At 44.1% G+C, this 25,803-nt stretch overlaps 1 protein-coding gene across 1 annotated transcript; it reads right to left on the reverse strand.

Annotated features, from left to right (window-relative positions):
- LOC149336370 (glycine receptor subunit alpha-1-like) lies at positions 1 to 25,410 on the reverse strand. Its single transcript, XM_089554705.1, has 8 exons — positions 25,307 to 25,410; positions 21,501 to 21,580; positions 14,014 to 14,081; positions 12,483 to 12,709; positions 10,695 to 10,777; positions 9,384 to 9,518; positions 5,331 to 5,713; positions 1 to 1,253 (listed from the first exon to the last, which is right to left on the reverse strand). The coding sequence occupies exons 1-8, from the start codon at positions 25,366 to 25,368 to the stop codon at positions 1,086 to 1,088; spliced, it is 1,206 nt and encodes a 401-aa protein (XP_089410831.1). The 5' UTR covers positions 25,369 to 25,410; the 3' UTR covers positions 1 to 1,085.
- Positions 25,411 to 25,803: the final 393 nt, after the last annotated feature.

Consider the following 25,803-nt stretch of genomic DNA (forward strand, 5'->3'; position numbering starts at 1 on the left):
GTTTATATTTTTAATATAAGAACTGACTCCCTGAAGTATCATGCGTGCGCGCATGCGTATCTTGCCGTGTGTCGGTGTCTTTGTATCCGTGTATAATGCAGTGGTCTCAGGCATTATCGAATAGCTGCACGTGCAGCTTACGCGCTTATTTATAGCACCAGGATGACTGGACACATCATGTTCCAGTGTTGTGTACTAACTATCTAATTTAACTGGAATAATTAAACTAGTAGTTAGCTCAACGGCAACGTTCTCGCTCTTTACTTTGCACGTGGAATGCTCACAGCAGGGGGTACCTAGAGGGCACGTGCCACTTGAATAATTTATTGAGTCAGAGCTTGTAGCATTAGCTCCTTAGCTTTCCTATACCAGCTGCTCAACCAGACGCTTTGCGACAAAGCGCTAGTTTTTTAATGGGGACGTCACGCTTAACTTTACTGCAATATCACATTCCCAAAAGAGGTATCTTCGGGCCGGGAATCACGCCTCATCCCTAAAGAGACCTGGGAATTCATAATACAGCAGTTTTACATTCCCTAAAGATTTTAGGGTTCTAAGCTTTAAGATGTCGCTTCTGCATTCGGGAAATTGGCTCAATTTGTTGCCCTGATGCGGTGTATGTATGCTGAGCTGCATGAATGCGCCTATTTCAGATACTGATGTCCCTGCTTCGGGCAAGCTTCTTTCCATTGAAAATTCGTCTTTATGCAGAACATTAGTATTTAGTTCCTGGCGACCAGTGACTTTATAGAGGGTATGTCTATGTAAAAACATATTCACTAAGAAGCTGCTGTAGTAGAATGCAGTAAGTTTCCAAATTTCTTATGACCTAGAATAACTCCGAGTGTGAAAAGAATTGCCATTTTCATGACTTCCTCGCGGTGACAAGGTCCCTCACACAGTGCCGAAACTTGCTTTGCTTCACCCAGCATCCCGTTTACAAGATACGGTGTGCAGCTATAGCCTGATAGTTCTTCGTGTACGGTTGCTTCGAGCAGAGCCAGTGGATGCTGCCACTGACGTGATCAGTCAAGGAGTCCGGCGACTGACGCGGTCACAACCACTGGATCGCTTTGAGGCGCGGCTCAGGAGTCGATGTAAAGGGACCAGTAGACACTGTTCAGCAGAATGAAAGACGTCGGGAACACGATTCGGCTTATCTTGTCCACGAGCATGGCCCTCTGCCGGCACTCGCTGGCTGCCTCCTCGGGTGTCTTCGGGAGCTTCTTTCCGTTCTGTAGGCCATTGTTTTCCTGCGATCAAGTAAAAAAAAGCAAAGCGTTCGGCAGTCTGCAACGCTAAGCTTTCTCTTCACAAGTGCAATGCAATATAAATTGCTTCGCACGTTCCCTATGTGCAGTTCGTCTCCTCATGTGCGCTGTCTCTCGAAGCTTTCTGGCTGTGAAATGCAAGCCGCCATTGACGGCAGCAGGTCAAGATGCGAATGGTCCATGCATTCACTTCTTAGAAAGGTGCGAGATTCTACGTCGTGTTTGCTCATGCCTTTTTCACTTTCCTAGAACATCTGCATTGCATCGGCCGAGTTTAATCACTATTGTGACCAGGTAGCACTGGCCCAAAAGTTTTTGGTTCTGGTTGCTCTTTTCTGCGATACGGTGTGTTTTTTCCCATGACCCTATCCGAGAGCCGACTGTAACAATTGCTGAAAAAGTTTTCGCCCAGTGATCATTCCTCTTGCCAATGAACATACCGGACTGGTGTTTGCCTCCCAGGAAATGACTGCAATATGTAAGCCCAGTTTTCCTCGACATTGGTGGTGGTAATGTTGGTGGTGATGACTGAAAACTTAATAAGCTTTGCGAAACCTTACCTATGAAATAGATCCTAGGCTCTCACCGACTAGACCTCACAGCCATTCAAAATCAAGAGAGTGCACCAGGGTTTAAAATTCCGCGTAAAAATGTTTAGCGCCATGCAGTACATGCGGGAAGGCGTCCAATTTAAAAGCAATTATCCAGGTCATTTGAGCTTGCATGATACCTCAGGACTAATCGTGTGAATGCAATCAATGTAACTGTACATTTTTGCGTCCTGTGTGCGGGCTTGCTGGCTATACGTTTGTACACGTGTGATGCTCATGCCCCGCTTCCATATATTTTTTTTCCCAATAATTCGCAGTTTCTGGAAACTAATCTGGCAAACTCTGGCGCATCAAGTTGGCATCTCTGCTCCTATTGTCGTCGCCTGGAGTGTCTTGATGGGTGTATTTTCGGCTCTGAGCTCAACTTCTCACTACACCTCCAATTTTAAGAGTCAGTTGAGTTCCAATGATGTGGCTACTTTATTTAATTTTTGTTCAGGTCTCCCTGAGGTTATCCTGGAAGCACAATCATCATATTTGTTTATAACGCCCCGGGGACGGCAATAACTTGCGCGTCTATTTCTTTCTGATGAAAGGCTTTCGAAGCCTATTTCTTGCTTCCTGCAATAGTGCAACGAGAAATTGGTGCCCCTAGGGGTTGTGGTTACCTTTAGAGCAAGGCTGAGAAATTTAATTCCACGTGTCAGCCAGGATACACACAGAAGCCAGGATACACATTTTCACTTAGCTGCGTGCAGCGGCAAAAAACTGGACGGCGCAATCTTTTTCGGCTGCTTCATTCTAGCTTAATGGGTAGTTGGCTAGGAACCTCTGTGGAGCGTTTTATACGTCGATTGTCAAAATTCGATATGTCTTCTGCACAGGGAAAACCTAATTTCAAATGGCATCAGTACTTTTACTTGCAAGGCTCATACGGGACGTATGAAAATGCACGATATGAGGACAAAACCAGTTTTTATGTTGGAATATATACAGACTCCGCAAGATGTTACAATAATTGTCCGGTAACCATACGAACAACAACTTTTCTGTAACTGGGCCCTTATTCCGTAAGTTTTGCCTGTGGACGTCATACAGAACGTTTGAATGGCGAAGTGCGACTAGAGCGCGGGAACTACCAAATTAAACTCAAGGCCTTATTTGTTAACAGCTCTACCCAATAATACCAAGTAGTTTAGGACTCTCAGTGTCCTGCAATAGGAATCGACTGTTTGGACAGACTCACTCCTAACTGGTAATGGAAGTGCTTGAGAAGAAGCAGACCACGTTGGGAAAAAAACAGTCGTTCCTACTTCTTCGCGAAAAATAGAAGGTTTGAGATATAAAGTGGCAGCTGAGATGCAGTTACTGCTAAAAGACATATTCAACCGCTATTGTGAGGATCGGCTGAAATGTGAGGGTCGGCTGAATAAAAAAAAAGGGACTCGAATATGTGCGCTTTATTTTGTGTTGTGGTTCAGCTGCAAAATAATTCGTCGCTCAAACATGACATCCGGCTTACTTATCAGTACCTAAGAAAGGCTGAAAAAAGCGGGACAGGATGTAGTAGCTTGCTATATTCGCGTACTTCGTCTGCCGGTTTCCGTCCTAACCAAGTTAGAGCGAAGACGATATGAGAAATGAGACTTGGTCTGCGTGGTGAAGATTGTAAAACTGCATTTCTAAATTAGGCGCAATTTCGTTGCTGAACATTTTTTATGCTGTAGATTTGGTTACTCACAAAGAATACATTGTGGTCGTATCTGCGCCTTAAAACACTGCGACACTTTTGTTTTTTTTTCTTTCTACGAAAGCTCAACGTGGCTCGCAGCCAAGCGTGAGGATAAAAAAAAAATGCGAATGCCTCTCAGAACACTTTTCTTCACTGAAAAGAGAGCACAGTTACGCAACGGCTGTTCATGTACTTAACTATGTATTTCGATAGCTCGATTTATTGAGGCATTTTAGTTAATTATTTCTGGAGAAGTAAGTCATGCGGATAAGCGCAGAAATCTGGGACTTCCATATGGAGAAATTCTGCGTTATGACCGCTTTCTTTCGCTCAAATTTTTTCGCTGACAATGTGACAAACGCTTTTCCTCTGGTCATCTTTTTAATAGCCTTTATATTCCCTGCAAGTGAATAATGAGCTATTTGCCTGTAATCACCAGTCTGCATGCAACTCGAGAGGATTTTCAACGGCCTACCCAGAGAAAATTCAAAACACCCGACCAGAACTCGTTAGTAAAGCGGCAGGTGGTCGCAAAATGACTATACCCAAAAGCACAGGGCTTTTATTGGCTTGCCTCATCACCCTTTCATATTGAAGCTGCAGAATTCAACCGCCTAGCTGCCACCGCCTTTGTCAGCAGTAACCAGGGAGCATATTCTGCTGCTGTTTCGTACACTGAAGAACTTTGCCGCCCGTCTAACTCTAAATCTCTGTGGTCTAAGAGCCCTTGGCTAAGAGCCCTTGTACAAGTAACATGGGCTCTACTATAATGAGAAGCAAGGCGTATAGCTTCGTTAATTTAGGAAAAGACGGTACATTCACGACGGCACGAATTCGAGCCTTAGATGCTTGACGGCTTCTGGCTGGCATAGGTTTGAAGCAACAAAGCTGTCTGACTGTGTGTATAAGCCGTGACGGCACCTCAGCACACTTATTTTGGTGGATTGGTGCAATTAGCTCAACAAACGTTTCCATCAAAGTATACTGATCGAATTTTTTTGTCAGCTTCCATCTTAGTCTTGGTGCTGTTAGCTTTCTATGAACTCTTCCTGTTTCTATCATTTTTGTTAAGTGGTCACCTGGAATCACAGTTACCAGAAGAAATCCACGAAAGCTGTCTTTTACAAATCGAGAAGATGACCCAATTTTCGGTGTCCACTTTTTATACGTTGCAGTGCTGCTCCGAATGAAATTCCGCGTGTACAACTATGCCTGGGAGCGTAGACAAACGTATACTCCTCAAGTTGCCACATTCCTGCCAACGGCAGTTCTTGCGAAGCTCAACCAGCAATGAGTATTGAATGAAGGCGAAGACGAATTGTTAAAAATACATCTTCATTGTCTAAACCCGGGCGTATATTGCAATTAATGGATGAAATATTCTTATTTTCAGTATTTTTGCGAAATTTTCGATATTTCCGGGAATAACATTTCTTGCTTGGTTTTCCCAGCATTGAAATTGATCAAAATTTTTACATGCCTACATCCATCTCTAAGTTAGCGCAATATTTTAGGATCAAAGAGAAACAACTGGACCCTAAGAACACATGGACACTAAGGGTCCGCTACCGAGGAAGCCGCTCCCTTATTTCCTGCCATCGCCCTTTCTGTTTCCCTGATAATATTTTTGTAAGAGAGACGCTGGATGCGAGATATTTAGGCGCAGTCATTTTACAACACCTATGGTCACGCTGTTCTCCCTCCAAAAGTCACCACAAGTCTATCACTGGGAACAAAGATGCCAGATGCAGGACTCTGGTGCACCGTTAGACTTACCGCTATACGCGGGGAAATGGCAACGACCCTTATGCTCCTCCGGCGGTTGCCATCATCGCTTTGTGCCTCGCCCATGAGGATGTTGACGAGCGCGTACTCCATGAGCGAGGCGAACACGAACACGGTGCAGGAGGACATGAAGATGTCGATGGCCTTGATGTAGGACACGGGCGGGAGTGACTTCTGGGACTGCGCATGCTGCGTGGAGAGGGTGAGCAGGCTGGTGACGCACAGGGTCACGCGGGCGGGGACGGCCTCGGGCTTGATCCAGAAGGAGATCCACGACATGATGACGATCAGGCAGGTGGGGATGTACGTGTGGAACATGTAGTAGCCCAGGCGCCGCTTCAGCGTGAACACCAGCTGGATGCAGGTGAAGTTGCCTGTTGTGGAATGAGAAAAGAGAAATTGGAAAAAAATCACTCGATTTTCCGCGTTGCGCTAATGATAGTGTCTATGAGAGGTCTGCTGACGTAATATTGAGATATCAGTCGGAGTATTTCATGATACTGCCGCGAGACTTTGTAATGTTTGTTTATGGGCAAAACCAAGGGCACGTGACGGTGTGATAAGAGAAACGATGAGATCTATCTCGATGATTTTTAGACGGGCCAACTGGTTCTACATCGTTCCTGATTATTGTGAGTGCTTTATGCGGTGTATCTATAAACTTCTTCGTCAGCTATCGATTGAGCACGGCTGAAAGGGGCAGTAATTCTGTCCTTCGACGACCAGAGAACAGACTTGCTGCCATCGCTGCCATCCAGTTTTCCAACTCTGTGTGGCCGCATTCCAGCGCTATAACTTAGCCGTTTCTGGGTCACTTTAGATTTCTAGTGTGTTGTCCACGGTGTTGTGACCACTGCGGGGAATTACTGATCACAGATATCGATTATCCATCTGTGTTAGACTGGCGTCCGCCGTAACAAACACAATGAAGCGAATGGCGAGCAGAAGCAATCAGCACTGTGCTCAGCGAATAGTACTTCACTAGTGGCGAGAGTCGCGAGCCAGCAGCGTGGCAAGCCGCACCGGTTGCCTCTTTTCCGCACACTCATTCATTGAAAACAATGCAGACCACGACGAGAGCACGCAACCGTGAAATGTGCACTTAGTAGCTGTCGGTGTTAAAAAAGGAAGCCGTAAAGTTATAGAAACTGCACGATTGTGTAAAAGAATGGTGCACTTTATATGCACGCCTGTTTGCGTCCATTAATCGTAAAGCGTTCTACGCTAAACAAAAACAGAACTCCCAAACTGTCGCCTAGTTACACCGCAAAGGAGGTGACAAGGTGACAAGGAGGTGACAAGGAGTAGGGGGAATAAGAGGAAAGGCAGGGAGGTTAACCGCAAGAATAATCGGCTTGCTACCCTACACGTGGGGAAGGGGGTGAGAGGATAAAAAACTGAAGAGAAAGGAGAGTAATACAAAATTGAAGTCGCACGGAAAGTAAGGTGTTCAGCATGCCCCATTTTGCCATAAGCGTCGTCACAATCCATGCTCACCTTCATGCATACCCACAGAACATTACTCAGCGCAAATAAGCTTACACGTATAGATGTTTGCGTGCGATGGCTTTCCCTAAATATAGGTTGCACCGGTATAAAAAAGTCGACAGAGCAGGTTCACTTACTTCTAGCGCCGTCGCTAACAGAACTTTTCCCGGTAGGACACTTCGCATGCACTTCGCATAATTCTAATTTCTGTGTCTCGCTGTAGTACACAAATAATTTCGCCTAGGTCAGGTAAATAATATATGGCATATTTTCCCAGCATGCGATTTGTGTTTTGGCTGCAACAGGCGAACGGCAATGTAGCGTCAAAGCCGGCTTCAGGAGCTTCGAGGCATAATTGCAGAGCCAGAATGGCTCCTCGATCGTTTTAATTAACTCTAGCATTTACGCCAACCTGCTCGCTGTAATCATAAAGTATCTATAAGCGCTCGAATATGTCAGGATTTTTTCAAGGGCCTAGTGATCTAAAATTCAGTTCGAGATTACAGCTATCGTCGCCTTGATAAAAGACAATCATAATTTACTCGCATATCGCAAATGAATTCCACATGGTGATTAATCTTTACTAAGAAACTGCAAATCCATTGAGTGAATACAGAACTAACATTTCATATCTGTAACTCTATATGTTGTATTCCTTATGAAGATCAGCTATCAGAAAAAACTTCATTTTCACTCCGAGGAAGCTTGAAACGAATCGAGTATTTAAAATTGACTTCATCTGCTGGCGTCGACAGCATCAACGCCAAAGTGCTCAAACGTACCAAGGAAATCACCAGTGTATTTTGTCCCACATTTTTCAGCAGTCATTGTTATCCAGCAGCATCCCTCATGAGAGGAAAGTGGGTAAGATAGGCCCAGTTCCTAATCCAGGTCCTACTAACTACTGACCCATATCTCTAACCGGCATCTGTTCCAAAACTATAGAGCACATTATTTCCTCGCAAATCACAAATTTTCTTCGATCTGTTAACTCTTTCACCCTAACCAGCACGAATTTCAAAAAGGGCTTTTATGCGACACCCAACTTGTGCTATTTCTTCACGACATAAGTACTAATGTAGACCTCAACATACCTGTTGACGCTCTCGTCATCGACTTCGAGAAGGCTTTTGACAAAGTAACTCACAAACGCCTTCTACTAAAGCTTTCACAACTAAACCTTGACCCGCTCCCCTTCAACTGAATGCATGGTTTCCTCACTAACCGTCAGCAATTTGTTGAAGCCAACAACAAATCTTCTTCACTCTCTGACGTACTCTCTGGTGTGCAGCAAGGCACAGTTCTTGGCCCTCTCCTTTTCTTAATTTACATCAATGGCTTGCCTAATCATATATCATCAAACATCCGCTTATTCGCCGACGATTGTGCCATTAGCCGTTCTATTAATAGTGCAGCAGATAATAATGTTCTTCAAAGCCATTTATTAAGGCTGGAGGAGTAGTGTTGTAGATGGCTGACTGTCTTAAACACTGAAAAAACTGCGCTTGTTTCCTTCCACAGACGACAAAATTACCCTACCTCAAGTTAGCTCCTGAACAGTTCTAGTGTCTTACTCCGTAATTGCATTAAGTATCTTGGTGTTGACATCTCGGGTACCCTTAACTGGTCTATCCCAATAACGCAGGTAATTAACAATGTTTACAAAACTCTCGGCTACCTTCGTCGTAATTTACGTCTAGCTTCACCAGCATTTGAATTACTAGCTTATAAAACATAATTCAACTATAGAGTTCGCATCTGCCATCTGGCACCCTGCTCAACTTAACCTAAACAACTGTATTGAACTTGCTCAAAATCGCGCCGTACGATTCATTCATCTACTCAAACTACTTATACTCCACCAGTGTTACTTCCTTCAAAAAATGATGCATGCCTACCTAACCTGAAGCAATGCCGCACAGTTGCAAGGCTGTTCTTGCATCAGAAAAAGTATCACAACTTTTCTTACAACTGTCCTATCCAGCCTGCTCATCGTTCTTCAGCCCGCACAAGCCACCACAAGGCCGTTTACCCACCACCTGCTCGCACCATTACCCATCTTCATTACTTCTTCATCCAAACAGCGCGTGACTGGAGCAGTCTTCCCACAAGTACCATCCTTCATACAAACCCGTACTATCTCAAGAAAGCCATCCAAACAATGTTTTATTAACACCAGGTTACTATTCCACCCCTCATGTAAAGCCCTCACCCGAGAGCCCTTGAGGTATCTGTAATGAATGAATGAATAAATAAATGAATAGAAGTGGCATAAATTTTCAAGTTTAAGTAAACAATATAAAATGATCTGTACAAAAATGAAATAATTTTGAGCAAAGACTATCGTCTGGTGGGCCATAAAATGCTTAAAACAACGCTGTAATATAGAGCACTCGGTGAGATTCAGGCTAGCTGATATATCACTCATTGACAGCCTAGCGAAAAAAAATAGGGGTGAAATATGTGGTGACACGATAGGTGGCATTAAAAACCTTATTTCTAGCCCACTGCTGTTTGCCGAGAACGAACGAGGGTCTGCGATCCAGACATACTCACCAGTAGAATACAGTTGCGTGCAGTCACCCATCGTAGTGGAAACGAGGTTATGCTGGGGCAGCTCGATAGATTGGTCCACTACGAGCGGAACCTCTTCCTCCCAAGCGAACACCAGGTCGTCCGTCGTGTACGAGACTGCGAGAAGCACTCGAAAAGCTTGCAGAACACACTACTTTGCCTTTTTTTTTACCTTTGAATAATATGCCGTTTAGCGTGGTACAATTACTTACAATATTGAAAGAAAAACTTTGCTCTCTTTCAAAAGCAAAACTCACTCTTGTTTCCGCTCAAGCTTGAAATAAGTGAAAACGGATCTTGTGCCTTTATAAAGCCTGTACTCGAAAAAAAAAAAACCTGGAGGAAACCTAAGCTCCGCCTTAAGGTTATGATGTGCTAGCATTAATGGGTTAATGACCATATATGGGGAATTGGTAATTCTCGGCTTTACATTCACATATCGCAGCGAGTCCACATACCTCTCCGGGAGCAGTTCAGCGATGCGCTATTAATAGCCCTGCGATGGCAGGGGTGGTATTCTCCCGGTGTCGCCTTTTGCGACATGTCACCTTCGCTCTTCGCTGATTGGCTCCAGCCGCAGTGACGGTGGTGGGACGACACGGATCCGCCTTCCTACTACGTCATCGTGACGTTGCCCTAATTTACTACGCTTAGTCGAACAACGGAATGCGCTGAAGCGATTCGCGCCGGCGACGGGCTAGGAAATTGATACTAGCCGCCATGGATCCCACTCTCCTTGCCTGGTTTTTGAGCCGCGAAGAAGAATGCCGAGTCCGCGGACATCGCGAAAAAGTTTGCCTTGCCCGACGAATGTATTCGGCGGCATTACCGGCTGCCGAAGAGCACAGCACTGTAGCTACCGTCTGCTGAGCCGGGCTGTCGCTCGCCATGCGAAATTACTTTGCATCGTCGTAAACAGACGACGAAGCAGACGTTGCCCGCTGCGACGAGATGGCCTTTGCAGCGCTTTCGCTCGCGGCTACATGACCTTTCAAGGCGTCTTAATGTACGTTAGTGCAACGAAACAGTGTCTGCAGGAGCCAAAGAGTATTTAAAGCAATGTGACGACTTTTACAAACATACAACTGAACATTAGAGAGTTTTAGTATTGCGGGCTTTGCGTAATTGCGTGCATAGCGGAATACCAGGTCCAGAGTGCGCATGCGCAGAACGGTAATGGGGAAATAGCGTTAGCGTACGAACGCAATCTGCAGAAGTTAGCGTTGCGGCAGTTGCTGCTTTTGCGCCCTTTTCAACAACGCTATCTTTAGGCAGGACAAACAGTGTACTTACTGCTTTCAATCTTCATTGTGCATATCTGCGTGTCATGGGGGTACGTCTCAAACTTCATGGCGCAAGACAAAAGTAGAGTCAGCCTGCGCAAAAATTCGCCATCATGAAGACGCAGAGAGAGCTCCATCGCAAAAAAAAAAAAAACAGGTTCAGTTCCAGAGAAGTTTTCGTTTTTTATGAGGTCATGGTTAAAATTGCTGTTGCACCTAGAAGCCAAATCTGATCTCAACATCAGATGTATAACCAGTAATGAGATAAGTGAATAGCCATGTGCAAAAACTATACAAAAATAAACAAGAAATTCTATCGCATATCTTGGCACGTGTGATCAAGCGCAATAGAGACATATTGGACGTTCAAATTCCACACTTTCCGCAGCAACTCAGGGCTGAAAAGGAATATGGTCACTACGCTTACTGCTAATTTACACAAATAAACATTTTCTATTCAGTAAAAACAATGATAACACGTGCGGTGCGTTTCGAAAAAGTACCAAGTAAAGCAATATTCAAGGTTCATTGCGCATACATCGTGTTATACCAATCACTTTAATCCAGTGGTAGACACCTTTCTTAACTAGCGTAGGAAAAATGAGATAAAGCCAACCATATGAAAACACCTTTTTCTCCGAGCCCATTTTCTCGGAGGAAATCATTGGTAAAATTTGCGAACATAGGTTATCTGCTTGGCCTGGTTGGTTAAAAATATTATGAGCTCTACAGCGCGAGTCTAATGCCTCAGCACTTTTTCTCTAATTCACGTTCATATGTCGTTTTTATCGTTTAGTGCACCTCTGATAATGGGAAGGTAAGTTCGAGACTAATATACTGAGTTTTGCTCCGGGCTTCACAAGTGCGTAATATATATAATATAAACTTACTGAGCCAAGTGTGACCCGCAAAAAATAACAATGTGGAGAAAGTACGAACGGGCGTTCTGTAAAAGCTTAGTCAAGAGGTACACGTGTTATTATTTGCTTGCTAACGGAAACTTATTTCTGTCGCTACTGCACAGTTTAGCGTTAAGCGAATGTACTCATTGAACAATGTAGCGCTTAATATAGGCAGGGCGTCAGAGCTCAGACTGGAAATAAATGTTTAAAAATATGTTTAGCTTCCTCGTACGTGAGCATCCAGCAGCATGCCTCGTTTAGAGCAGAAGCGCCGATGCCACTGAAAAACAAATGCCCGAAACTAAAAAGTCGAGTTGAATTTGAGTAACCTTCTGCTTATAATTAATTTTGAAGTCCTTAGGAACACGTTTTTCGCACTAAATCAAAGTTTAATTTGCATTCCTGCAGCTCAGTAGCAGTTCTTTCGACCTCTTGTTGATGATATGCTGACTGAAGATCGTTAGGTATGTACAGAGATGTCCTTTAGTTTGTTAGGAAACGTCTTCATGTTAATACATTAAAGTCGAACGACATGAGCATTCCTGGCACCTTCGGAATGAATAAGAAGTAGAAGTCAAATTTAAATGCACATTGGGGAAGGAATAGGGTAACAAGATGAGCCCGTCAAGCTACAGCAGTGTGGCGGCGTTTTTTTTAAATAGCCCAGGCATATGTTTTGCGAAAGACAGGTATGAACCATGTAAAACTTCTAGGAACAAGTAGCTTAATGTTTGCTAGAAACACTAGGCACTCTAATCAAACCGTAATTATAAGGTTCAGCAATCTTTAGTTGATCAAGCTACAGAGTACCTCAGCACAAGCACGAATACTCTCACTGAGTGGCAGTATTGCATTGATGCATTGCTAGATGAGTGGAGATGTGTACTTTCACTCACTTGACCATGTACAGTATGCGCCTGTCCGAGTACAGCCATATGTAATGGTTGGGAATGGTCATCTCCTGGAAGGTGACGCGCTTGGCGTTCTTGAAGAATGAGTCCGGCCGCCACAAACGCTGCAGCCAGCTAACCGGTAGAAGCCGGTACCTGGCCGTCATGTTGCGAGGAAGGCGAAGCCGGTGGTCCTGCCACGTCTGGGACATGAAGATGTCTGCCACGTACGTCTTCATGGACAAGGGGAAGGGCGAAAAGCAGGGCAAGATATGTATGATTCAAGAAGAACAGCTTGTACCACTGCAGCTGCAGCCATTTTCGCTAAGCACTAATGTATCATTAAGACTTACAGGGTTTGTTCTGAAAGTAGTAGGACTAATTTTTTTTTAATAAAATTTATTCAAGAGAATAGTACCAATGATTAGAATTTTTCAAAGTAGCACCCTTCCGCACCTACACGCTGCTGACAATGAATTTTCCCGTTTTCGTACGCCTCCAGGAACGCCTGGACCGGAAAGCTGTTCAGCTCCCTCGTCACGGCCTCTTGAACCGCCTCTACCGATCCGTGATGTTTCCCTTTCAGCGTCGATTTTTTTCTCGGGAATAGAAAAAAGTCTGCCGGGTCTAAGTTGAGGTTGTAGGGGGCCTGAGGCAGCGTTGCCGTCTTGTGCTGGGCAAAAAATCAGAGTCCTCATTCGCATGATGAAGATCCTGGCAGATGGCTTTCCGGTTGTCTTTTTGCTCCTCTGACAACACTCCCGACACCAACTTCGTGCATACTTTCCTCATGGCTAAGTTTTCTGTCACAATCTCAAAAATTTGGGGTTGAGGAATGCTCAAGTCATCAGCAGTCATTCTGATACTCATCCTACAAGCACTGTTCAGTAAATGTTGCACTCTCTACACATTTTCGTTGGTCGTGCTGGTCGAAGGGCGTCCGGAGCGGTCGTCGTCTTCCACTTTTTCCTGACCTTCTCGGGAAAAGCTTGTGCCACTCAAAAACACCTGATCTACCCATGGCAGCGTTACCGTAGGCCTCTTTAATAATGTAGTGAGTCTTTTTTCCCGTTTTACCAAGATTTACACAAAATTTGATCGCATATCGTTGATCCAGTAAACGCTCTATGATTCTGCGTGACGAGACGTTTCGACAAGGGTTAACAGTACAAGCGACCTGCTCTCTTCAACGGCCGAGATCCGACTTCCGATTTTCCCCAGCATTTCCAATATCCCCCTTCAACAATCCTGCACGCGCAGACCGCCTCTCGTCCGCCCGTTCGCCCATGAAAAAACCAGTTCTACTACTTTCAGAACAGAGCCTGTATATTGCTGCTTGTGGGCTTATTACTCTCACATCACCACCTGGAGGCGTAAGCTTACATTGGTTTACCAGAAGCGCTAGCAGATTGCGTAATATATTTTATCTACATTACACCATAAAAAGTTGGCTCTTCCCTTTTGCAACTGGAGGTTTGTTGCAGGTCATGAATTAGATTAAGAAATAAAACCGGAAAAGGGAAGATTATGACCTCACCATTGATCCTTCGTCAATGGAGTCCAGGCTGAGAACGGTCACGTGAAAGCTCACCACAGTTGGCTTACCTGCGCATAAAGTATAAATTACGAATCAGATGCTACGTTGAGAATTAGCAAAGTACCAAGTAACTTCTTTTGACTGCCTCTTTGTTTCTAGTGAAACTATGTATAGCACAAAGGTTCGACGAGCGATCAGGGCTGGCTGGTTCGCGAAATCATTTACATCAAGCCATCATGCAGGCTGGCACAATTTCCTGTGTTTACGTTATTAAAGAATACAAAGAGTGCCTTTGATCTGATCATTAAGTGGGACCGGGCCGAGGGATTTGTTTTCGTAGCATAATTTCAGTGATTTTTGCCAAGCAGCTTGTTCTGCGTTTGCCCAACCGCGTGTTTAGAGGCTGTTGTCTCGAGCTTGGGTGCAGCTTCTCTGGAACGACGCGCCACTTCGGCTTTGGCTGAATCCAAGTGCCTCCAGTAAGTTCATCACTGTTTATGACCTCCTAAGAAGCCATTCTTTTTTTTTTAATAAAACGTAACAGAATGGTTCCTGTTTTGACTTCAGAAACTTGGAATATATTTTATAAAAAGCTCAAAAACAACACGAATATTTTTTTTTTACAATGAAGCAATCTTTACTTCGTAGATTTCTGTTCCTTGAAATCACGTGTATCGCAAAAGTGGCTCAAAAGAGAAAGAAAGCGCTTCTTGCTGTATGTACTCCGAAAAAGAACATTCAAATTCCGCTACTGCGGTTGTCACAAGTGCGCCTGCGCTCAGAGTAGGAAACAACACACAGGGCTTTCTGACAGCATAATATTTTTTTCAGAACGCGTCCATCTTTGTCATCTTCTCACCTAAGATCAAGAAAGTCACCACAATCGTCTTATGCTTCACTCAAAGAATAAAACATATCCAAAGTATTGTTCATTGCTCTGACTTCGGTCTGTGGCACCACCCCTTTTGTGTTCTGATTTGTTCTTGTGCGACTGAAAAGTTCGAAATTTAGGCGAAAAGAAAAAGAAAACAGCCTTTCAGTACTTCCGCCTCCATCTACCAGCAAAGCTAAAAACTGGCACTGGATGAGCCCCAGCCATTTTAACCCGGGCCCACAGTACCACAAAACGCATGACGAGCTTGGCTCGTCATAAGCTAAAACACACTGTTGGATTCCGGCGAGCCACGGTCGAAGTGTACTAGCGGATTAAGGGGACCCTCCTTCTTACTACCTCCATCCAACAGAGACGCCGCCGCTGGAGGGATTACCACGGCAGTAACCACTACAGCGCTCCTAAAAATGCGGGTATCGTCATCATAGGGATCGATGCACTCCGCACTGGAGAAGAGAAAGACGAAAAGGCTAGCGCTAACCCACGAATGGCGATCTCCACCGGAGCATCTTCCCTCACGCTTTATTCCACTTTCTGACATCTCACTGCTACTACACCGCTATGAAATTATTTGAATTCAAATGTGTTCTCAAGGCTTGCTAACTGCCTCCTCTCTCCACGGCCTACGTCATGTTAATGCCTCAGCACTCCTACAGATAGCCCAGCGCGTGCCTGGCACAAGCCGTCTTGCGTCCGCTGCTGGCGACCACCCTGTGATTAGGTGAACATTTATTTATTTGTTTGCACAATACTGCAGACCCTCATTTGGGTCCAGGCAGGGAGGGCAGAAAAACACATTCACAGAACAGTATAGCACATATACAATCTAAAATAGCTCACAAAGTGTGTTGTCAAAATCAACAGCCGATATCACTTGTAGAGGCAGGGCGTTCCATTCGTCAGTAGTTATCGGGAAAAAAGAAAATTTAAAAGTGTTAGTATGCGCGAAGTATGGTGCTAAAGTGTGATTATGATGACGACGAGTTCTACGCCGTTTCAGAAAACTGCACATAGGGGGCTGGAGAGATGCCTAGTTTTCCATGGATTAATTGGTGAAGGCAGGATAGGCGGGCTATCTTGCGTCTGACGTTGAGAGGTTTAATATCATTTGCTGCCATTAAGAAGATGTTGAATCAGTTCTGTGGTACTTAATAAATATAAAACGTACTCCGCGCCTCTGTATTTTTTCTAATTCTTTTACGTCTTTTTTTGCATGTGGGCCCCAAACGATGACGGCATATTCGAGGTTTGGTCCTATAAGAGTATTGTAGGCTAATAGTTTGCAGTTGCTACGTGCGTCCTTAAGCTTATGGCGAAGAAAACCAAGCACGCGGAGCGACAACTTCCCTTCCATGCTTTCTTTTCTCCTAGGAGTAGCCCGTTCATTTATTTAATTTCACTTGTTCGCCCGTATAAGAAGGAAGCAGAAGTCTTAAAACTTTTGCGTGAAACAGTATTATGCCACTAAGAGCTAAATATTCACGCCGTGCAAGTGTAGATGCTGTGTTCCTGAGCCTATAGCAGCATCGCGAAGGTGGACCTACTTGTATATGCATTTCTCAAATATCAATGTCGCTAACATTTTCAGATGAGTTGTGACCGAACCCCTTCACTACGGCGTCCTTCATAGCCTGAGTTTCTTTGTGGCGTTAACACCCCCCCCCCCCAAAAAAAAAAAATATAAACACACCTTGGAGGACGGAATGTCTAATGTCAAATCCAGCTCAAATATAAAATTATGAGATCTTGAGCAAGACAAGAACGGGAGAACAGAGGAGTGCGGTATATCTCTGAGAAATTGAAAACCGAACTCGCTTGTTTGTGCCAAGAGCGAGAAAGAGGTACCGAAAGCAACAAAATATTAGCTTAGTATTTAATGTTAAGTTCAAAGTGCATGAAGCTCTTATTTAATATATCTATCTAGTTGATGTGTCATTGCCTTATTTAGAAAAAAAGCATATTTTAAAAGAGGGAGCCTTCGGCGCTTGATTTTATATACCTAGTTTGTTAAATCTAATGAAGAATGTTCTGGCTTTTGATGTATACTTATTGGAAAGAGCTTACGAAAAAAAACGGTGCAGACAGCAATGCTGGTTCTCACAACCTGTCTTTCAAAATTTGGAAACCAATGCTTGGGGAGTGCTCTGTAATTAGCAGTAACACAGATGCACAAAATGCACAGCCATTACAGGCAATACCATCGGTGTCCCATAGCCTACAAATCGAATAAACAGAACAAGCGGATAAGCAAGACGAAAGTACGGATATAATGAAAGCGTTTACGCGCTTCCAAGAGAGACTGCACGGAGCGAGCGGAAAAGTCATGAGTTTAGAGAAGATCTTGATTCAATCCCTAACGCATCGGCCACGTTTCGGTCCATTCGGAAAGCAAAAGACGCATTTGTGCTGTGAAATGGCAGCGCGCGTTGAAGAACCCCGAATGGTTTACGAACGGGAACATGTTACTAATGTTATTTCATCTGCAAACAGAACCCTTGGATATCTGAAGCGCCATTTACGTCAGGCAAAAAAAAAGAGGTAAAATTGCTCGCTTACACATCATTGGTAAGACCAAAACTAGAATACGCATCCCCCATTTGGAGCCCCCATCAAGCATATCTAATCGATGCACTTGAAGCCGTGCAAAATCGCGCCGCCCGTTTCATTCACTCCCAATATTCATACGAAGTCAGTGTGTCATCCCTGAAATCACTGTCCAACTTACGAAGTCTTTCTTGCCGTCGTCGCGTCGCAACCCTATCTCTTTTTCATAAATTTTATTACAGCTCACTCGGCCATGAACCATACATCTGCGCACCTCCGCCGCGCATATCACATCGCACTGGTCACCCCCTTCAAGTTACTCGTCCACGTGCCCGTACCGTAACCTTTTCCACCTCCTTCTTTCCACGAGCCGCGTCAGACTGGAACGGGCTCTCCCACTCCGCTGCTGCTATCACCTGCCCGTCACTCTTCAACGCCAACATTGAACTTCATATGTCATCGTGAAAAAATGTACCAATTTTTGATTAACCCACCCCTTATGTAATACCCCGAAAGGGGCCTTTAAGGTAATTAAATGAAATGAAATGAAATTATCCGGAGCCCTCTATTACGGCGCACTTCGGGTGTCCATCGGGAATGAGACGCTTTCTGCGCCTTACCTTTCCAGCCAGCCATTTATTACGCACCGAAATCCGGTGATCTGGCAGGAACAGCTTTCGCAGAAAAAAGATGCTGCATTTCATGCGCATATATTTGTGAGGTGCCTAGGTGGGCCAGCGCCGCTTTTGCGTTGGAGACACTGTTTTCTTTTGCAGCAAGTAGTATGTTGCTCCCTCGTTCAGTTAAACTGAGCGCACTGCGGCAGCGGCCCGTTTGATTTAGAAGTATGCCATTACTCCGTGTAGTTCTGCACTTTTGGTGCTTTAATAAAAAGAAAAAGTGATAGCAGAGAATACTGAAACAATAAAACGGACCGAGTTAGTTACGCAGAAGGAGGCTATAGCTCTCAGCTTATCTTCCGAAAAATATGGTGCCTTCTGAACAGTCGTTAACTTCCGGTAACGAACGAAACACATTCCAAAGCAATTTTTGCCCCGGTTGCTCTAAATTACGAACACCCTTGTATCAAAGAGTATGACTTTCGAGCTGAAGAAAAGTTGCATCTCTTCCTTCTCTCCTCCCTCTCCTGTTTCTTTTTATAATATAAATGGTGGAGGCTGGGGAAAAGGACGCACCTGTCGCTGACGACCCAACCACGGTATCGATGAAGTTCGTCGGTCGTTATTGTGCCAGCTTGCCTGCGAGCTATCTTTGTCTATCTTGATGACAACAGCACGGATGAGATATTTATTGTCGCGACCGATGACTCTCGACACTGAGAAGGCAAGGCAGTGTTTTTCGACGACCGGAGTAGATGCTTCGGCTGAATTGAGAAAGGCGGCCTTTTTTTTTTTTTCCTCCGACTCCAGTTGAATAGCCTGGCTGGTTCGCAGACATTGCGCGGGGAAGTAATGAGCCGTCTGGAGCTGTCAGGCTCTTTCATCGAATTCCATTCTTGCGTTGATTCAAGCAGGGGGCAACAAGTACACCATGTCCTCCTTAGCCTGCTTGTCCTTAGGAGTGGGCTTGGGCGGGGATGTAATGCGAAGGCAAGATAACCGCTGGTCCTTAAGGGTAACGGAGTGGATTCCAAGATAAGGCAAACGTAGCAGGGGGCGGCCGAAAATTAGGTGGGCGGATGAGATTAAGAAATTTGCAGGAATATGGTGGCCGCGGCTGGCGAAGGACCGGGTTAATTGAAGAGACATGGGAGAGGCCTTTGCCCTGCAGTGGGCATAGTCAGGAATATGATGATGATGATTTTGTTGGCAGGCTTGCTGCGAGTTCAAATGGCTGTTTGTTCGAATTTGCTGCTCCAGCGCTTTAGATATTTACGGTTTTCGCTCAGGATATCATTTGCGCTTTGGTACTGAGGCGCATGAATAAAAAACGGCGATAAATGCTCCTGTTAGAGAAAGTTCGTACTCGTGATGGAATCTTATAGATGTATGCGCGTCGAGGAACAATTATCTGCGTGGGAAGCGAGTGCGTTTGCAATGATTGACAGCGTGTATCAACAGAATAAGAGATGACAGCGATTTCAAAACTGCTGAGAAGAATTTGTAGTACTTTGTGGAGTTGGGGAAGGGTCTTCCTTTCCAAAGCCATGTTTTGAGATATTTAAATTGCACTTGAAACAAAGAGATCAAATTAAATCAAAGTCAGGTAGCCGGAAATTTCAGTCAGGTAAGGACGTGCAGCACTGAGGGTGTGGGAATCTCACGGTGAGCGCTAAACAGCTGCCGCCCACACTTTAATCTGCGACCAGTGACGGCCCTCGCGGAATCTTTTAACTAGACAATAGCTTAATGCTCAGGATATTTTCTTCTGAATCGGTCACTTTTATTCGTTTTCTTCTTCATACCAGCCAAGCACATTCCCGTGCTGTATTTCAAGAAGGTGCCATTTATTAGCGGATATGAGAGGGATGAGCCCGTCGGCTGGAGCATCTCGGAGGCAAAGTCAAGAAATTGAAGTCTCACTAGCGCCTCTTTGAGAACTGTAGCGCTTTCTTCTCAAAACAAACGATTGCGTCGGCTGAAGCATTTGACGCTGGCAGCACAAACGACCCCATTGACCCCCGTGTGCAAGAATGAGCGACCGTTAACATGCTGACAAACTAAACAAGATATGGACCGTAGGCTCCTGAAAATGACGGCGAAAGTCGTCCACGTCTGTCGACAACTACCGCAACACGAAATACCCATGAAGGGGTGTTCTTTCTGCCGCATCAGTGAGCCTGTCTTTTCATCCTTTCTTCACCGAGTCCGCAGAAACGCAGGATGTAGGTCGTCCGTATTTTAAACAACGAACGTAGCAAGAAAAGTGACTGACCGCGCCAAAGGCACTGGCATTGTTTTTTTTTCCTAAGTCTACTCCATGGATTTCTTGAGAGTGCTATCACATGAGCCACCGCTGCTAACCCAAAATCCGCCTCAAAGAAGACTCAAAATTTGCGGCAAATTGTATTTTTGTTTGAGTATCAAGTAACACTAAAATGCTCAATACCATCAGAATGTATTTTCAATATTGATACTTTGATACTCTTTTTTTTTGGAAAGCGATACTTAATAACGGCACGCAAAAGGTGCCGAAAGATACTATCGGAAATAGAAGCATGTTTGGTACAGCCCATGCCTGCGCTTCTAAGAATCCTCTCTCTGAAAAGTGGGGGGAGGGGTAATCTGGCATTGCGAAATCACCAGAACACATAACCTTTCCTTCCTTCTTTTATGTGTTTTCTCTATTCCGCTTCGAGACAGCTGAGGCTTACAGCTCTGTCGTTCTACTTATAGTGAGGACACCTGATCTTTCTTCTCATTCAAATCACACCCACCGAAAAAGAAATGACCTGCATTAGCAGCGTTTTAAAGTACTTCCTGAATTCAATAATTCGTAGTCATCGCAAATTTTTATAGGAGAATTGCTCCATTTATAGAGTGTACAAAAAAGCTAAAAGCTTTCCGCGTACGGTCCGACCCATTAGCAGTATGAGAGATCAAAAGTATAGCACATCGACGGTAAGGGACCAAAAAGCGCAGGTAATAAAATTAATTATGGACACGGTTTCCTTTAGTGACACTGCAGTGTTCTCGCATCTCTTGGTATGTCCCATGACAGACATTCTTTAAATGACCTCTCCCGCTATAGTAATGTCATAACATGCATGTTCGTTACATGGTTCTTTAAAAAGTCATTTTACTCCACGTTCATACCATGCCAAAGAAGCAGAGAGAGATTAATCATTGAAGAATTCCTAAGTACGTCTTCCAACAAGTGTACGAGACAGTAAAAGTGGTATGATATAGGTTTTCAGTTGTTATATGGTTATTTTCGGCTTGAAAACAATAGGAAATTACACTACGTGACATTCACGAACAAAACTATAACGCTGATGAAGCATTTCGTCGCCTTAATGCTCTTCCAGAGAAATGTGCTTTAAAAACCCGCCAGAGCTGGTTGGAAACAGTGAAAAACACGTAAACTTTACCGTTCTCTTTGGGAGGTTCAAGGTTGTCGTAGTCAGCTGGATTTTCGGGAAGAATCGACTCCAGATCGAGAGGTTCTTGCCTGAAATAAAGAGCGGTAGTGAATTATACCGATACATCTTAGGAAAAAAGAACGGGATATTGCGCCTTGCACTGAATTTAATACAACAATATTGAGTTCTTACTCAAGTGTTTCTAATCGAGCGACGTACAAGTGAGAAATCGCAATTTTAAAAATTATTTCTGTAAATATATCGCGTCGTGACACTTCCAAGGTCACAGTAAAAGCAAACTATATTCTCCCCGAAAGCTTGGAATGAATCAAGATTATTAAGGGATTATCATCCCTCTTCGTGCTTTCAATTCACGTGGTGCTTTTTATATTTGCTCCTAAGTGGGAAATGACACTAAGAATATTGGCCTAAAGACTGGCAAGATAAATATTCATTTTCAGAATATGAGTGATATATCAGATACCCAAGAATACAGTGCAGAAAAACTATTTGCTCTCTGAGATACAGGGGTACTTTTCTTTTCAAATATATTTCTTTATAATAAGAAGTCCGCACTATATCGTTCGCGTCAGGAAAAGCGGTGAGTGATTGTCTTAGATTTTATTATTCGTCGTCTTTTTTTTTTTTCATGGATGAGGAACCTTCGATCCGACATATTTATTCAACGCTTTCTACAAACGCTATGCAGTGTTATGAATAGTAGGACGCACATCAGAAGCCGCGAGATGAGGGCAACATGACTGCAAGAATTAACCTTTAATGAATATCGCAGCAGAAGGCATACGAACAAAAACAGGTACGTAGACTAGCGCTACTCCCATTTGTAAGTTTTTTAGGTCGAAGGAACGAGTACTGTCTGTACTGGTATCGCTGACGGTTCATACCTGCAGTTGCAATAGGCAAGAGCATATTTGCCAACAGTTGCAGCAGTTGCAGCTTTGCAGGTACGCGTTTCTTTTTTGATATGGATACGAAACTTTGCCAAAAATATTTATGGCGAGTTCTTTTCGTGTGGAGTGAGTTACCGATATCTGATGACATCCGATTATTTTCACAGGCGGAATGTGGTGTAAAGCATTTAATTGAGTATTCCTATACAGTCCGTTAGTTCATGTATGGATGCAGCTGTAAAAACTCAATACAGCCACTCACTGTATCAGACCCGCACAGCTACTGCCGTATGACCGCCTCTTGCCTTTCACTTAACGTCGTTTGGCGACCAATAGAGGCAGATCGCCGCTTTACATGTAACGTTGAAAGGTGCTTAAATTAAGCTAGTATTTGCGACGAATACTGTTCAGCGGCTGGGCAGGCAGCGACACAGGTTCGGATAAAGTGATTTCAGTAATCTTTTAGAGGCGATTACAGAAAATGTTAGAGGGAGCCCTGTAATGCAAAAGCAGCCTCTCGAACAGGCTAACCGGCCATATTTGCTTCGGATAAGAGCAAATGTTTGTCTTCTCAGCGTTGATCCAGGTACACTTCTTATGTTCCCGTGTGCCCACGAACACGCCCTAAGAGTTATTAACAGTGGGTGGAAGGGCCTCTGTGAAAGCTCGCACTGCTGGCTCCCATGGTTAGATAGATCTTTATTTCAGACAACAAGGTCACGGATACAAGGGCAAAAGGCAGATGCACTCTGCCTGACGGGGCCCAAGCACCCGACACAATGCTCAGGACAAGCGGCAGAAGAAGCAAGAACTTCATACGTGCTCATTACAAAAAAAAAAAAACACATAATTATGCAAGGTAAAACTAGGAGGAAGGTGCAACTTTTGCAATGACATAAATATGAAATAAATATTTACAAGGCACATCACAATAAGAAAAACACGAGAATTCACAGAGTTGACGGAAAAACAGGGACATCAAGAATTTACACGTGAACAACCCTTTAATCATTCGGACGAGAAAGGCGGTAAGCTTTAGCATCTCTATTGAAAGACTTTTGGGAAACAGATTTCTGAATAATTTCTATGGCCTGTGTATGTTTATTTAGAAGACTGGGAATTAAATATGAAAGCATTTCGGTTCCATACTTAGTCCTTACGAGTGGTACTCTGTAACTGGCGTGTCTTAATTTATAATGCGCGTCACTACTACAGTTTAATTGAACATATTATATGGTATATACGGTGATTAGAACGTACCTACTTTCTTGTTGTGTATACGCCTATTATCAGTATTGTTCGCGTCGGTGCTATTGACCGTGAAAGACAGATATGCGTTATACTATGCGCGGCGCCCGACGACGCTGTCACATTTTTCAAAGCGTAAATTATGGCGACAAAAGTTCAGTTTCTAGTGTCGGATCTTCCATCATTATTGCTGCCGGGTACTAGTAATAAGATTATTCATAGGTGTGTATTTAGAGACATAACAGCAGCACTTTAGTCTAAAAGCGGACCGGGAAGGCGGTCTTTGTATTGCTGTCAGTTGAATAAAAGCGAAACAAGAAAAACAAGTTTCCACTTACTAGCCTGTTTTCTTGACTCAGTTACCTCCGAAATTTATTGTTCTGTTATTTAAATTTAATCCCGCGCAAATGTGCCTTAGTTTTGGATGCTTTTAAAGGCGACGCTTACTGATCACCTTCCAAAAGTCCCGTAAATATTTCATGAAAGTGGCACAAAAAGAATTGTGACTAAGCCTGAAAAATTGCAGTACCTTTAATCACACACGTGTATACCGCATGCTTCCGCGAACATTTTGAAAAACTTCCAAAACTAAGTGGTTTGAAATCGAAATGAAATCTTCGAGGCGGCGCGGGCTTATTTTTCTCAAGTAATTATGACCAGACAGTTATTAACTAAAACTCTCTAATTATCTTTTTAGTTACACAATCGGAAGGCTACGGCCATTTAAGATCTCGAAGCTATGAACAAGTCGAAGCCAGATCAGTTGTTAAAAGCACAATAAAGTCATTGTTCGAAGCCCTGCAACGCGAGGAAATGCGGCGAATTTTCTTCCATGTAAAGCTCAAACTGAGCGCATTAAACGCTCAGGAATAATGCAACGTCCGATGATGATGTGCTGCAGTGGTCATTAATGTTACAAACCTCCCGGCCTCACACGAGAGAACTCGCTGAAAGCTCGAAAATTTTTCTCGGGAATTGAATGTTGTAGGGCACATGAGACAGCAGCGACGTGGGCTGATCTTTAATCTTGTCGCAAAACTGAGGCGGAGACGCACGTTTGAGTGGAGGCTTACCTCTTAAGAAAATTTACTAAGTTTAATTTCCTTTCTTCGATTTTACGGCATAAAATTCTGACTCTACAGAACGAGATTAGAAAATGTACCCAAGACTCCCCTAAACTTTTGACCAGCGCTGTTCCCAATTTGAGTTATGGATCAGTTTTCTCTCACCCTACCATAAGCTTGCCGTCCCAGTTAGCTCCATTGGTAGAGCGACTGCTCCGGTGAAGCGGTGGTACCAGGTTCAAACCCCTGACCAAGAAGAATTTTTTTTATGAAGTTGCTGTGAATGATGTATAGCTTTCCTTTGTAGCCGTATGGCGGTGCTTGGATGGATGCAGATGAGGATTACTCGTTTGATAGGTGGTGGTAGTGGTTTATATTAAATAACAGTAAAGTAAAAAGTGAAGGTAAATAAATGTTGCCGGCCGCGGCAATTCCTATCTAACATGTTAAGCACCCCAGCTGCAGACGGTGGAGATGACAGGGGAAGGGAGAGTACAGCGGGAAGAAGTATAGAGGGGAGCGATAGCAAGAAAGGACAGGGGAATCTCCTTTAGTACCGAATACTCCAATCAGGGGTGGAGTTTCTACTTACCTGGTGACTTTCACGCTGAGGAACAGCATACAATGGAACAGGGTGGCTCGCAGGCATCTCATAGCGAGGCTAACCGTTGACCGGTTCCATTGGCCCCACAGGTGCGGTGCCCTGCAGATGAACCATGGGCGAAGTTATGCATCACTTATATGTCCGAAACGTACAGCAGTAAAATTTCCAACCAGCATTGACTAATCATTCTTTCGTGCGATGACTTCAAGCGGCCCTTTTGGGCGAAGCGCACTGGCAAAGACAACCTCACCATAATACAAGCCCTAACAAAGCAACACGGAACGTTTGTCTTTCGAAAAAAAGCGTACTCTCAAATTGCACGCCTCGTTAAACATATTGTCACGGACTAAAGATGACAAGGTGGGCAGTGGGGCGGTACGGAGTGCTCTCGCTAGGCCCGCCGAGATTAAATAGCTCCATCACCATATTTCATGTGGTACTGTCTTCATCGGGCTTGCCGCCACGTCACAATATGAATGTGCTAA

Source organism: Amblyomma mixtum, chromosome 7, assembly GCF_055824585.1.
Source record: "Amblyomma mixtum isolate Tamu chromosome 7, ASM5582458v1, whole genome shotgun sequence".
Taxonomy (NCBI): Eukaryota; Metazoa; Arthropoda; class Arachnida; order Ixodida; family Ixodidae; genus Amblyomma; species Amblyomma mixtum.